The sequence below is a fragment of the Budorcas taxicolor genome, chromosome 4, assembly GCF_023091745.1.
Source record: "Budorcas taxicolor isolate Tak-1 chromosome 4, Takin1.1, whole genome shotgun sequence".
NCBI lineage: Eukaryota > Metazoa > Chordata > Mammalia > Artiodactyla > Bovidae > Budorcas > Budorcas taxicolor.
The window spans coordinates 66,574,205-66,590,521 of NC_068913.1; the positions used below are offsets into that span (position 1 = coordinate 66,574,205).

Consider the following 16,317-nt stretch of genomic DNA (forward strand, 5'->3'; position numbering starts at 1 on the left):
GTTTAATTTGTGAATAGATAGAAAGCAACTGTCCTCTAAAGAAGGCTCATCTTGGTGTTTGGATTGATATCAACTAAACTAACGTACAGCTATACGACTATACTGACTGCTTTTTAGTATTGAGTATTAGTATTGAGTAGACCCTGCTCTGTAGTCTCTGGAAGTCCATTTCATCATGTCCCTATTTGTAGTTATTGTGGTGTTAGAATTATAGTAATTAGGAGGGAAGCAGCTCTAAACCAACAACTTCAGTGTGTGGTGATGGTGTTTGTTCTTCTTTGTAAATTTGGAATATTCCTGGGCAGGTGGGATCTCTGATGTCATCCTGGACACCTGTGAGAACACGCAGAGCTGACCTGGTTCCCATCTGTTGAATGGGGACCTATTGCTGGCCTGCTGAGTTTCTAAGACCTCTGAGTCAGAGCCTCAGGCACCTTGTCTTTGGCTTTAGTTCGGCAGTCTCAAGTGGTCCCAATTTGGGCGTTGGGCTCAGAGTTCATGGTTTGTTTAGCAGATACCCTCCACCTCACTCTTAACAATGATCAGCCCACTGTTTCTCCTTCCAGTCTCACCAACGTCATGTGTTAACTCCCACAATGCAAATACACCTTTACAAGCTCTTGGTACAAGCCAGCAAGCAACTTAAAATATAATGTTTTAGGATACTCAAAGAGCCAAGTGGAGGAATAAAAATCTTTACAAACAATACAGTAAAATTGTGTTGAAACCAAATAAGAACAGAGATATGCAAAAGAAGCAATCTAAAATATGAAATTTAAAAAAGCAAATAAACATGAAGGCATTCACATTTTAAAAAACAAAGAGAAACATAGTTAATAGAATAAACTGAAGGTAAAATGCAATTAAAAAGAGAACTAATGTTGGAACATAGTCCTGAGGACTTTATACCAAACACATTGTAGAGATGGAATCATAGTTTTAAAAAAGAGCTTGAACCATAAAACTCTTAGAAGAAAACATCTTTATAAGCTTGAGTTAGGCAATGGTTTCTTAGATATGATTCTTAAAGTGCAAGCAATCAAAGAATAACTGATAATACAACTTCATTAAAATTAAAAACATTGCATTATCAAGAAAATATACTGAATGAAAGAAAATATTTGTAAACCGTATATCTGGTAAGGATTTAATATCCAGAATATGTAAAGAATTCTTTTAATGCCACAGTAAAAAGACAAACAGGATAATTAAAACTGGGCAAAAGATTTGAAGAAACATTTCTCCAAACAAGATATACAGATGGAATGTGAAGATACTCAACATCATCAGTCCCTACAGAAATGCAAATCAAAAGCACAATGAGATACCACTTCACCTGCACTAGAAGGGCAAGAGTTAGAAAGATGGATAATAACACCTGTTGACAATGATGTGGAGAGATTAGTACCATCATACATTGCAACCAGGAATGTAAAATGGTGCGACTCAACTACTTGGGGAACTAGGGCGACAATTCCTTAAAATGTTAATCTTAGAGTAACCATAAGACCCAACAGTTTCTCTCCTAAGTATGTTCCTAAGAGAACTGAAAACATATGTTCATACAGAAACTTGTCCACAAATATTCATAGTAATGTTACTCATAATAGCCAAAGAGTGGAGACAACCTAAACGTCTACTGACTGATGAATATGTTAACAAAATGTGGTATATCCATACAATAAATTACTATTTGGCATACTAAAGGAAGAATGTGTTGATACATTTTACATCTTGGATGAACCTTGAAAACATCTTGCTAAGTGAAAGATATGATTCCATTTTTTTGAAATACAAAGAAGATACAAATGGCCACATACTCTAAGATTCCACTTATGTGACATGGGAAGAATAGACAAATCGATAGAGACAGAACATAGACTAGTGGTTGCTGTGTGTGTGTTAGTCGCTCAGTCATGTCCAACTCTTTGCAACCCTATGGACTGTAGCCCACCAGGCTCCTCTGTCTATGGAATTCTCCAGGCAAGAATACTGGAGTGGGTAGCTGTTCCCTTCTCCAGGGGATCTTCCCAACCTAGGGATTGAACTCAGGTCTCCCTCAATGCAGGCAGATGCTTTACCATCTGAGCTACCAGGGAAGCCCAGTGGTTGCTAGAGGCTGGCAGAGAGAAGAATGGAGAGTGAATTCTCTTGGGCATGGGATTTTTTAATTGGTGAATAAAATGTTTTATAATTAAATATTGGTGATGATTGCACAACCTTGTGAATATAATAAAAAAAGCACTGAACTGTATACTTAAAATGATGAATTATATGGTATGTGAATTTTATCTCAGTTTTAAAAATGAAAGAGCATCAAATATAGATAAACAGCTCTAAAGGCTCAAATTCTTAGACAAGAAATGCACCTCACTTGCCATACCTGCTGCTGCTGTGGCTGCTGAGTCACTTCAGTCGTGTCCAACTCTGTGTGACCTCATAGACGGCAGCCCACCAGGCTCCCCCGTCCCTGGGATTCTCCAAGCAAGAATGCTGGAGTGGGTTGCCATTTCCTTCTCCAGTTCATGAAAGTGAAAAGCGAAAGTGAAGATGCTCAGTCATATCCAACTCTTAGCGACCCCCATGGACTGCAGCCTACCAGGCTCCTCCATCCATGGGATTTTTGAGGCAAGAGTACTGGAGTAGGGTGCCATCGCCTTCTCCTGCCATACATAGGTAAAACCAAATCCATACCTAAATGCATTGTGTGAGATTGTTCCAAATTATGTCAAGTGTGAGAAAATGTTAAATGCTGTGAGAAGCTGGTTATGTTCAGGGGATCTGTAAGCAGGTTACCTATAATAAAATTACAACCAGCTGACAGCAACAGTAGATGCCAGAAGACAATGAAGATATATCTTTCATATGCTTAGGGGAAATCAAGCATTATATAGTAACTAAATTATTAGTTATGAATGAAGGCAATGTAAAAACATTTTAGGTATACAATGGCATAATTTACCACACACAGACCTCACTAGAGAAGTATTAAGGGATATTCTTCAAGAAGAAGAAAAGTGAATCCAAAAGCAAAGTGTAAGAGACAGGAATTAATGGTGAGCATACAAATAAATAAAGCAACTTGTATATGTAACTAGTCACCATAAACATAATGTCCATTTTTTGTGTTAAAATAGGGAACAGAAGTGGTAGAAGGTAGAGGAGTTACTTAAGAGGGAGTTAGGGAAAAAAAAAAAAAGAGGGAGTTACGGAATGCTAAGTCTAATCTGTCTTTGGACAGAGCTTGTAATTTTGTAACTTTTTTACAATTTACATTTCCACATTTCCTTTGTGGATCATCAATAAAATAATAGAAGTATAACTTACAGCATCTAAATCAGCAAATAAACATCAAAGAAAGGGAATATAGAAAATGTATCTACTTACTAGAAGGTAGAAGAGAAAATAAAAGAAGCAAGGAATAAAGAATGATTTTAAAATTAGTAGAATCAAGTCCAAAACAAAAGCAAAATTAGATAGTGGAATCAAGTCCAAAAATATCAGTAATTGTCCATTAATAGAGGAATGGATAAAGAAGATGTGGTGCATATATACACTGGAATATTAGTTACAAAAAAGGAATGAAACTGTGCCATTTGCAGAGACATGGATGGACCTAGAGATTGTAGTACGGAGTGAAGTAAGTCAGAAAGAGAAAAACAGATACCGGATAATATCACTTATATGTGGAACCTAGAAAAACAATATGAATGAACTTATCTGCAAAGCAGAAGTAGAGAAAAAAAAATGTATGGATACCAAGGGGGAAGGAGGGGTGGGATGAATTGGAGACTGGGACTGACATATGCACACTCCATGTATAAAATAGATAACGAATGAGAACCTACTCTATATATAGCACACGGAACTCGACTCAATTCTCTATGGTGACCTAAATGGACAGAAAATCTCAAAAGGGTGTGGATATGTGTATATATATGACTGATGCATTTTTCTGCACAGCAGAAACTAACACAACATTGTAAAACAACTATACTCTAGTAAAATTAGTTTAAAATATCACTAATGACAATAATTTCAAATGGCTTAAACTCTGATACTAAAGTACAGAAAACAAAATCAAGCCCTATCCTGCTTTAAGAGGCTTCCCTGGTGGCTCAGATGGTAAAGCATCTGTCTCCAATGCAGGAGACCCGGGTTCGATCCCTGGGTTGGGAAGATCCCCTGGAGAAGGAAATGGCAGCCCACTCCAGTACTCTTGCCTGGGAAATCCCATGGATGGCAGAGCCTGGTAGGCTACTGTCCATGGGGTCACAAAGAGTCAGACACGACTGAGCAACTTCACTTCACTTCATCCTGCTTTAAGAGCCATATTTTAAAGAAAAACTCCAAGAAAGTTTGCTAATGTGTGGCAAAAGAAATTCCATGCAAAATGTAAGGCTAGTTCTTTGAAAAACGTCCATTTTAACATCTGTGCAACATTCTGTTACACAAATATGCCACAGAATATTTAATCATTTTTCTTTTGATGGTGGGTTTCCATTTTTTGCTATGACAAATAAGGCTCAACATAATGATGGGCAAGAGAAAGAAGTTCCAATAAGATTTATACCATCTAATACAATTTACATTATCTTTTAAAACTAGCAAAAAAAATTAGACATTTTGTGAATGCATATAAATGCATTCACTAAATGACTATAGGCACTGGAATAATAAACATCAAATTCTAGATAAGTTTTTGAGAAAGGGGAGAGAAACATATGGAAGGGTATGTGAAAGTGTTAGTTGCTCAGTCCTGTCCCAAAGAACTGTAGGCTGCCAGGCTCCTCTGTCCATGGAATTATCCAGGCAAGAATACAAGAGTGGGTTACCATTTCCTTCTCCAGGGGATCTTCCTGACCCAGGGATCGAACCCGGATCTCCTGCATTGTAGGTGGACTCCTTACCATCTGAGCCAGCAAGGAAGCCCCCATGGAAGGGAGTTATTTAACTTCACCTTTTTATTTAATCTCTTTAAACAAATATTTGAACAAATTTGCAAATGTTAAGATTTTATTAAACTATTGAGAGTACATATGTGTTCATTTTATTATTAATCCTACTTTTCTATATGCTCAAATAGTGTATATTAAAGAATTTCTTAAGTGAAAAATTTGTGACTGTCTTCCAAGACAGTTTTGTTAGTCACGTGCTTCAATCCTGAAGCCACCAGGTGCCACTACTTTAAAGAACTGCTTGTGTGGTTGCTGAAATTAAGAACGCTTCTTCCTGAAATGCCAGCACCAAGAAACTGCTCTGGGGACGTCACCTGGATTTCTTACACATCTAAAGCAAAATGACTCTTCTTTGGTAAAGTAATAGCACCTGCAGCCAATTTTTTCTAGTGCCAACTTCAACTGTACCCCCATGGGGCTTGTGAATCCCCATCAAGCTCCATGGGTGGGCCATAAGTGATGGAGAGCTGAGCAAATGTTGGCTCTCGCTGGAGGAGTGGCCCAGAACTTCACTTCCAGTCATGACTGCTAAGGATGGAGTCTAATCAGTGGCTTCTAAGCAGATGCCCCCGGGAGCCTCAGTCACATCACTGTCCTGAAGTGATCCTTAGATGGACAGGTACAGTACCGTAATCATCCATGGGTGCAGATAGCTGATTGCCCCTGTGTATGCAGCTGCTGGCTTGCACGGTAGTGTTGGCAATAGATGCGGCTCTGCGTCTAATCTCCGCTGCCTGATGTAGAAAGAGTTTGTGTGTTGAGACGCCAGCTGGCTCAATGACATTGTTGTGTGTCCTGTTCTAGGGGACTACGGATAAATGTCCAGCCAGAGGATTCCTCAGAAGAGAACTGACCAGCCCTGAGGTCTGAAGACATTTTAGGAAGCTTATGTGGTTTATAAAAAAAAAACAAACTATTATGTGTATTGTAAGTTATTGAGTGATTAACTTCAAAAATGGTTATTTCTTATCTTACTTAATACAGGTTTTTAACAATAAATACTTTGATATGTATTGCACATCTATCAAATATCAGGGACAGTGGTAGGTTCCTCACACATATTATCCCATTTAATCCTCACAACAACCTCTAAGGAAGGTACTATAATGTCCATTTCACAGATTAGTAAACTGAGGCATACTCAGATAAACAGCTTGCCCAAAGTTAGCAGAGTTTCACTTTCAGGAGTAAAAGCTGATGAGAGTCCACATTGGAACAGTCTTTCTTTCATAACCGTATTCTGCCTGGGATTAGATTAGTTATGTATGTACCCATTTCAAGCACAATTTTGGGGTGTGCAGGGGCCCTGAAAAATGAAAGTGTTAGCCACTCAGTCATGTCTGAATCTTTGCAGCGCCATGGACACTAGCCCGCCGAGTGCTCTGTCTATGGAATTCCCCTGCATTGTCTTAACTTTAAGCGAAGATTCCCCCGAGTGGTCTCTTTACAATTGCCTTTTACCTTGAGCTCCACTTAAGGGAAACCAGTTGCCATTCTTACTATGGAGTAGAGCAAAGCGCATTTGTTATGTGGTGATTTAGCATTTGAGAGCTCTAGAACCCTAAAGAAATGTCAGGCTTCTTCTGACAGAGGTCATTGTTGGTGTGAGCAAAGGACAGAGATTTAGCCTTACACTCCCCATCTTCAGATGTACATGTAGAATAATACACAAGCTAATGAAAAAAAATCAAGCAGAAAAACTTCCATGATCTCCTAAATATTTCTTTCCTTTGAAAGAGCATACCTCATGTGCTTCGTGCTGTCCAGGGCAAACAAAATGAAAACAAAGAACTCAATTAAAGATGATCGTCTCCTTGAAGGAGGACTTATTCTTTTTTATTAATTTAAATATTATTTTTATTAAATTAAACCATTAATTATTGAATCACGAAGTTGCAGGGCATTTAATAGCTAGCAATTGTTGGAATAAGGAAAGACCTTATTTCCCAGCCTTTCCTAATTGCTTCCCCTCTTTCACCTAGTTGTCAGAGGGGCTTGAAAATTGTGCCTCAGGCTCTCCAGACTATGGGAAGACCTGTAGAAATGAACTGAGATTGTAGCATTGGTGTAAAACAAAAGCGCTCAGACCCCAAACTTGAACTTTCAAAGAAAAGGAACTTTCTGACACTCTTTGAGCAAACGTGGGCAGCAAATCTAGGTATCAAGGCATTGCTGATGCAAAGGATAAATATTAGGCTGTGTAGATTTTAGTCAGCTTTGCCAGTGGGTGTGTGTTTTAAGTGATTTGCCTCTTGTATAGTAAATGGGAGCTTTATGAAGGTTAGTGGGTGTGATGCCAAATAGTGTCCTCAATCATTAAATATTTTTCAGCACCAACTGTTAGCAGTACTGGGGTTATGTTCTGGGGATGCAAATGTGTATAACACCCTATCTCATCTTCATGAAATTTAAGCGAGGATCAGTGATCTATGGAATGAAGCATAAGGAAGAGGAATCCCAAAGACCAGGGAGGCAGTGGTCCAAGAATGGCTTCCAGTGAACATGACTCAGAATTATCATGGCTCAGCCAAATAAATGCAGAGTCTTAATACTCAAGAGTCATTTGCTGTCATTTTCCTAATTCCATCAAGATTAGTGTTCAGGGACTGAAGCTTCTTCCATCCTGTTTGGGTATCTAGGCCACACTTCGAATCTGGGAGCTCCAGCATTCTACACTTATGGTTGGGCATTGCCCCAAACAATTGAATGAACCTCCTTATTTGTACATCGTATAAATAGTGTAGAACGTGGGCTGGATGTTTCTGCTTTGCTTAAAATGGTACTAGGTTTCAGCAAAGTGTTTCCCTCAGGTAGCTGAATGGGGGAAAAAAAAATATATGTATATATATATGTGTATATATATATATATATATATACACATACATATATTTTTTTTTCTTTTTTTTTCCACAAATGCCCACTTTGGATAATTAGCCTTTTGTGAATCACAGTGGTGTATTCTCTGCCAAATGTTCACAAATAAATTTATTAAGTTAATCTCTTCATTGTGTGCTGAGGTTTTTCAAGTAGTAAAATCCATTTGTACAGGAAATTACATGAGTTTTCTATACTGTAATAAGAAATCCATCAGGGAAGCCACCACTTAAAGGCTCCCAATGGTGACCTTTCATCTCCTGTGCTGTGTAATAATGGTAGCCACATACCAAGCACCTAGGACATACTTGCACTCTGTGAGGTTGCAAGGTACCCTACATACATTATCTCAGTTATAGCCACTTTAAAATCTCCCTGCAACCATGCAAAGAAGTTACCGTTTCCCCCATTTTCTAGAAAACAAAAATCCTGAATCCCAAAACAGTTTATCTCCTTAGGATCTCACAGCTGATAATAGCTTAGCCCAGTTCTGTGACACCCCAAATCCATGCCTCTCTCACAAATACCACATTACCTCTCCCCAAAGTAGATCTTCATGGGTTCGATTCTTGTGACAGGTTTTAGCACGTGGGCAAGGGTTGTCCACTCTTATATGTGATGACCAGGCCCTGTTAACTGCCAAAGGGAAAGTCACTCAGTTGTGTCCGACTCTTTGTGACCCCATGAAGTATACAGTCCATGGAATTCACCAGGCCAGAATTCCTGGAGTGGGTAGCCTTTCCCTTCTCCAGGGGATCTTCCCAATCCAGGAATCAAACCTGGGTCTCCTGCCTTGCAGGCGGAGTCTTTACCAACTGAGCTATCAGGGAAGCCCCCGTTAGCCACCCCAAGCAGCCCTCAAAACTTAAGTACAAGCTGACTTATTCTCAAAACAAACTCAGTCCCTGAAACAAGTGTTTCTCAGTCTGGCTATGAGTTAGAATCACTGGGTATCACAAACATACTGATGAATGGGCTTCATCTTAGAACAGCAGATTACTTCTGAGACTCTTGGAGGTTGGGCTTAGGAATCAGTAAATCTGAAGCTCTCCAGGTGATCTGATGGGCATCCAGGGTTGAGAACTGTGGGAGGAAGCAAACAGCTTCAGGTTGGATGAAGGGCAATACAACTAGATGGTTTATCTTTCCTCTGTGTATTTCACGTGTTTCTCAGGGGATCTAAAAATGCAGGTTCAGTTGTGTGGTTCAGGCAGTGTCAACTGGGCTTTTTCTGACCAGCTTCTCCCACAGCAGGCTTCCTATCTCCTGTGCTCCTGGCTCTGTGAGTTTCAGATATGGAAATAGTAGTTAATATTCTCATTTTCTTGAGGAAAAGTCCTTGGAGAGCCAAAGTCTTTTCTGACATAGACGTAGGGTTTAATTATTCTAATTTTAATATAAACTACACTTGGAAGAGTTTAGGAATAGACCCTCACCTTAGAAAGCACTACATCTAATGTGCATGGTTTAAGAGTAATTTTCCAGTTGGGTTCATGCTGTAAGAGTGAATTTCTACAAAAAGAAAGGACGTCTATGAGCCTGGCCTTCATATACTGCTTTCATGTCTTGAGGAGACAAAGGAATTACTCTAACTGGGGGAGTATGCTGTTACTGAGTTTTCCTGACAACTGCAAACCTTCCAGATAATTCCCAAAATGTAGGATCTTCCTCTGAGGAAAAGGATGGAAGCTGATACTGGGTGAGCACCTACTTTGTGTCTGTGGTGTGTTGGCTGTCTCTCACGTGCTGGTTTCTTGCCATTCTCACTCTGGCCTCTGCAGTGAGTGTTACTGTCTCCGTGTTTTTATAATGGAAAACTGAAATTATACATCCCAGTCATATGGGGGCAGAGACAGAACTGAATCTGACCCTCCTTCCAAGGGTGGGGGAGGGTGACCACAAATGAGAGAATGGATGTAAGGACACTGAAATGTGCAGAAGACAGGCTACCAGGCTCCTTAAACAGCAAAGGCCTGGGTTCACAAAAAGTTGTTCTATATCACTTTCATTTTCAAAACTGTCTGCTGGGAAGCCTAAGTATTGAACGAGGACCAAATCTCCTGCTCTGGTGAAAAAAATGAACATCTTCCACCTTCCCCTTAAGGAAAAGACCAGCTATGAAAACCAATTCAGCCACACCACTCGTTATAAAAGGTGTGTTTCTGCCTCTGGACTTGGGATGAACCCATCTTGATTCTGCGCTCCATGGAGCTGATGTTAGCAGTGAGAGGAGGCTTTTGGCTGACTGTGTGTGTTCCCATGAGCTCATCTTCAGAACGCAGTTAATTCATACCAGGCAAGTCAGCATGGTTGCCTCGATCAGAATCTGGCATGAGTCAGGTTTCGAATGCAGCTGCTCTGACAAGATGTCCTGAAAGGAAGCTAGAAAGAGTCCAGAGGGAAGACAAATCCAGAGCCAAGACTGATATCAGGCTGATTCTCTGGGAAGGACGGGAGGAGTGAGCAGCCCCTTTCCACCAGCCTGAGGTCACGGATGGCGGTGCCCTGTCCACAGTCTTTTGGGGTCTCCATTCACTCTGGGTTTAGTCTCCCCTTAGCAACCAGCAGTTCCCTCAGATTCAGTCACTGTCACTATAATAATAATGATGATGATAAAAGTTGCCCTTCACTGAAGGCCTTCTTTTGTGCCAGACACCATGATAATCCTTCACATGCCACATCTCGCTGAGTCCTTCCAAAGAGCCCTGTTCGGTGTATAATGTGGTTATTCATAGGGAAAAAGGGAGGCTTCCAGAGGGGAAGTGTTTGCCCCAAATCAAATAGCTGGGGGAGATAAAGGAGGCTTTAAAACCAAGTCTCTGTAATGTCAAAGCTCCCACTGTTACTCTCATCCCTTAGTCAGACCCTAGGAACATACTCTTTGGTCTTACTCTTTGCTTTTCCAAGTTTTCAATGTGTTTAGAAAAGATTGCTGACTCTGAATATTGGCTCTTCTTAATGTGGACTTCCTCACAGTTCTCAAGTGATAGCATCAAAGTTTTTTTCCCAACAAAAAGAGCCTTTTTATTTTTTCATTTCTCAGAGCTTTGTCTTCATGGTAGACCCAACAGGAAGAAAAACCTATGCCAGTAGGAGAGAAAAAAAAAAAAGCACAATTTCGAAGACCACAAGTAACTTTAAATGCTGCAAAAAGGATTCCTTCCCAACCAGGCAGTTTGTTGTGATCAGACTATAGCAAGAGCCCCAGCCAGCTGTTTATAGTTTACAAAACACTTGCAATATCTAAAATATTATTGGTGTTGTTTGCTTTGTGAAGATGAGGAAGGGGAAGATTGGTGAGACTAAAACAGTAGTTTGCAAACTCCTGCATCATGGAATTTTCTGAAGAGCTTTAGAAACTCCTGAGGCCTCAACCTGACACCCAGCCCCAGTAGATTCTGCTTTTATGGGTCTGGGGTACCCAGGACTTTTTCAAATTCGTTTTTATTGGAGTATAGTTTCTTTACAATGTTGCATTAGTCTACTGTACAGCAAAATGAATCAGCCATACCTATACCTGTGTCCCCTCGCTTTTGGATTTCCTTCCCATTCAGGTCACCACAGTGTATTAAGTAGAGTTCCTGGTGCTATACACTATGTTCTCATTCAGTTCAGTTCAGTTGCTCAGTCATGTCTGACTCTTTACAACCCTGTGGAGTGCAGCACACCAGGCTTCCTTGTCTGTCACCAACTCCTAGAACTTGCTCAAACTCATATCCATCAGGTCAGTGATGCCATCCAACCATCTCATCCTCTATCGTCCCCTTCTCCCACCTTCAATCTTTCCCAGCATAGGGGTCTTTTCCAATGAGTCAGTTCTTCGCATCAGGTGGCCAAAGTACTGGAGTTTCAGCTTCAGCAACAGTCCTTTCAATGAACACTCAGGACTGATTTCCTTTAGGATTGACTGGTTTGATTTCCTTGCAGTCTAAGGGACTTTCAAGAGTCTTCTCCAGCACCACAGTTCAAAAGCATCAATTCTTCGGTGCTCAGCTCTCTTTATAGTCCAACCCTCACATCCATACATGACTACTGGAAAAACCATAGCTTTGACTAGACTGACCTTGGTCTCCCTGGTGGCTCAGCAGTAAAGAATCTGCCAGTCTATGCAGGAGACATGGATTCAATCCTTGGGTCAGAAAGCCCCTGTGGAGGAAGAAATGGCAACCCACTCCAGTATTCTTGCCGCAGAAAGAGGGGCCTGGTGGCCTATAGTCCATGGGGGTTGCAAAAGAGTCAGACACAGCTGAGTGACTGAACAACAACAAATCAATCGTATATGTGTGTCAGTCCCAGTCTCCCAATTCCTCCCTTCCCTTCTTTCCCTTTGATACACGTGCATTTATCTCTGCATCTGTTTCTCTGTTTCTGTTTGGCAAATAAGATTATCTACACCATTTTTCTAGATTCCACATATATGTGTTAATATGTGATGTTTGTTTTTCTCTTTCCAACTTGCTCTACTCAGCTTGTCACTCTCTAGGTCCATCCACGTCTCCACAAATGACCCAATTTCATTTCTTTTTATGGCTGAGTAATATTCCATTGTTATATGTACCACATCTTCTTTATCCATTCCTCTGTTGATGTACATTTAGGTTGCTTCCATATATACTCAAGATTTTTCAAAGCTCCCCAGGTGGTTGTCATATGCAGTGAGGGGTGAGAACCACCAAGTTAAAATTTTCATTCAAGATTGTGGGGCTCCCCTAACTTGAAACCTTGTCTCCTGTGCTCAGAATTCTGGAATAGCTGTTAGCCTCCCAACCCTGCATAGTTGAGGGAAGAGACAAAAGCGACTATTATGTAAGAGATTGTTAGCCATGACCTTTATGCAATTCATTCCTGAGCCATTACCACACAAATGTATTAATGGGGTGTGATTTGCTTTTGCTTTGGGGGAAATATGATTATGGTTACTAATAAGGGTGCTCAGGAATCCTATGTATCACAGATACATACTCAGATATATTTTTATTTATTATGGTAGTCATTAAAACTCACCCTGAACTTAGGTCTCAGGTTATTTTAAATATTGGAGGTCTGAGTTCAGACCACTTGGCTGTGAACCCAGAATCGAGACTTTTAACATGTGTGTAAACTTTTTGTTAAGCTCTTTACACCTCTGTTTTCTCGCTCAAAAAGGAGGTGATAATAGTGCCTCCCTGTTGGATTGCAGTGAAGATTAAAGGCTGGTTCATATTAAATTCTTTGCATCATGCCTAGTATATGATGTATGTCAGATATATAATTTTATCATCGGAGATCCTGAAATAAAAATCACAGACTCAGTTCTTACATCATTCCATCCTCCATAGAATGAATTTTAACATGTCAATCCCTTGCAATTCAAAACTCATGGATGATTTTTATACATTTTTATAAGGACTTAGCATCAAATTTCAGATAGATACCAAGAGACATGGATTTCAGAAAAGGAATGTGTGGCAATGGGATTTTGTTCTCCATGTAAAACAGCATTTAAGAGGCAACAAAAGATTATTTTTTACCTTGTTAGTTTTAGTGTATGTGGTATGTGTAAATGAAGAGAAAATGTGTCCAGGTTTTTTCAAGATCATGTAATGGCATTATCTTTGAAAGAGAAGAAAACACATGCTCAACACTTCTGTTTTCTTTTTTTTTTAAGGTACCAATGTTAGAATTTTTCAGAAGCTAAAAGTGAACCAAGTTGCTGTCTTTGGAGGCAGTGCTCTGCAGCAAAGTTTCAGAAATTCTCCAAGTTGCTGCTGCCGCCAATGCAGTAATTCCAAAAGATGGCACTGCAGTTGTGGGGAACCAAACACACAGAGTTGAGTTCTAATGCAGATTTTGATTTAACCACAGAAATTGGGCTGCACCTAGATTAGATGAGTACTAGCCACCATTCTTTCTGCCTGCTCTCTGTGCAGACAACAGGGCATGCTGAATTAATAAAATACATGATATGATATGATAGCAACAGGAATGATGAATTAACAACCCAGTCTTTGTGAAAGAGTGCATGCTCCTGATAAAGGGGGCTCCTTAGCCTAATGAAATTGAGAAAACCACATGCCACTGGGTGTTCTTAGGGATTCACAACCCATGCCACCTTCAGTTAGGTCTTGGAGAAGTCCTGCCATGATCATACTAGTTTAACCCAGTTACACTGGACCGAGGAACCCCTTGCTCCCCCAGCAATGCTGACCACATTTGCAACTTGATTGAAGGGTACTTGGAGAATCAGTATACACAATCAAACAAGCAACTCAAAAAACTTCATTCATATTTCAACATCTGAATCCAACCAACAGCTATATTAATTCAATATGTGAATAAATCTCTATCTATTTTCTGAAGAATTCTCTGCATTAGTTTCCTATGGTGGAGGTGGGGGGGGAGGTAGCTACTGAGCCAAGGGGTCTTAGAGACAGACAGAATAAAAGGTTGATGGTGGCAGGGGAAAGGGTGAAAGTCATAGACACTTTGGGAGGAATGAAAAAGAATAAATGAGAATGAAAACACCTTTGCGTTTATGAAAAAATAAGATTTAAACAAATGAGGACTAAAACTCCTAAAGGAGCATCACTTCTATGAAAAACAAACATTGTGTGTTAATTGTCAAATAAAGGATGATGTGTCAGTTTTTGTCTGGAACTTTTCTTTTCCTAAGCACACTTGAAAGTACTCAGTAATAAAGAGAATGACTTTCCCAAGTTCACTGCAGATATTTGCCTTTGTCAAATATGCATTAGCTAATGAGGTAATTTTCTCCAAGTAAATTGCTCTAGGAGACGACAGCAGACTTTGTGTCCCCAAGAGGGAAAAGGTCCAAATTGCTGATAATCAAGCATATGAAGGGAAGGGGGTTCTGTTCCCAGTTTGGTTCTTCTCTGCCTGAGTGGGGAGGGTTTGGGGGTGGGTAAGTGGAGGAAGATTGTAACACTACTGCTTGGGTTCAACTGTGGGAGGCATCCAGTCATTGAAAGGGAAAGGACCGACCCCCCTTCCAGAAATAGCTCAGGAATAGCCAAAAGATGAAGAGTCCTTAAGTGGCCACAGTATCATCCCAGAAGAAAGGTCCTGATTAAAATCAAGAAAGGTCCTGTGCTCCTCCCAGGTGCTGCTGTTTTGCCCTGTCATCAAATCACATTCCCCTATAGAGGGGGAAGGCAATCAGTGTGTACAAACAGCACTTATGAATTCTTCTTTTTTCCCACATTTTGAGTGAGGGTGGCAGCAGGCACGAGTATTTCCGCAGTCTCTGTGGGGAGCCGATCTCTATCAGCGGGTCCGACTATTTGCAGCAGCTCCAGTGGCAAGGAGAGTTTCTGTTCTGACAATCAGAATTCTAGCAAACGGTAAATGTTTCTTCATGCTGAGAAGTGGGAAATTCAATAATACTTTGGCTGGGTTCATGCTGAGTAGTGAAAATAGAATGAATATGGAGAGGGGTTGTGACTTACAGAGCAGTATATCAGCTAGCCCAGACATGTGGGACAATCAGCTTTTAATTCGAGGCCCTCACCTGTTTCTCTTCCATTCTCCAGGGTAACAGGACTCTTTTTATATTTGTTCATAGAGAGTTTTATGCTGTGATCTCTTGTTTACCCCAAGAAACAGAATGAAGCTTTCTTCTGTATATACATTATTATGACACTACAGGACCGTTTGCTGAAGATCTTAACTATGTGTTAGTCTAAATTCTAAGGGCAAAGTTGGTGTGGGTAGTATGCAGCCTGTAGTAATATCATCACTTATTATGACTGAACACTTCCTTCTTTAAACAAGTCACAGGTTTCAGAGGGGGTCCCTGGAATGAAAGCCCCACGAGGGCAGAGGTTTCTGCCTCTTTTGTTCAGGACACACAGAAAGTGCTCTAAGAAGTTGATGAATGAATAATAATCTCTAGGCTATGAAAAGTATACTCAGCAATGAGTGCCCTGAAAGGTCTAGGACTAAAGCTCAGAGTAAGCTCAGTTTTCCTGACTTTCTGTTATATATGATTTTATTCAATAGCTCTGATACTTGATTCTGTTGAAGAGATTTTTAATAGTATGTTTCCTTTTAAAGTAGTATGCCATTAAAAAGAATACATTTGAATCACTTCTAATGAGGTGGATGAAACTGGAGCCTATTATACAGAGTAAAGTAAGCCAGAAAGAAAAACACCAATACAGTATACTAACGCATATATATGGAATTTAGAAAGATGGTAACGATAACCCTGTATGCGAGACAGCAAAAGAGACACAGATGTATAGGACACTCTTTTGGACTCTGTGAGAGAGGGAGAGGGTGGGATGATTTGGGAGAATGGCATTGAAACATGTATAATATCATATATGAAACGAATTGCCAGTCCAGGTTCGATGCAGGATACAGAATGCTTGGGGCTGGTGCACTGGGATAACCTAGAGGGATGGTACAGGGAGGGAGGAGGGAGGGGGTTCAGGATGGGGAACACGTATATACCTGTGGTGGATTCATGTTGATGTATGGCAAA

At 40.3% G+C, this 16,317-nt stretch overlaps 1 protein-coding gene across 1 annotated transcript in view; it reads left to right on the forward strand.

The window, feature by feature from the left end:
- Window positions 1-5,857, forward strand: part of PDE1C (phosphodiesterase 1C) — a 609,137-nt gene extending 603,280 nt beyond the window's left edge. The window contains exon 19 of the mRNA XM_052638578.1: window positions 5,763-5,857. Coding sequence (XP_052494538.1) covers window positions 5,763-5,776 — 14 coding nt within the window. The 3' untranslated portion in view covers window positions 5,777-5,857. The remainder of the gene's footprint in view (window positions 1-5,762) is intronic.
- The last annotated feature ends 10,460 nt before the right edge of the window (window positions 5,858-16,317 follow it).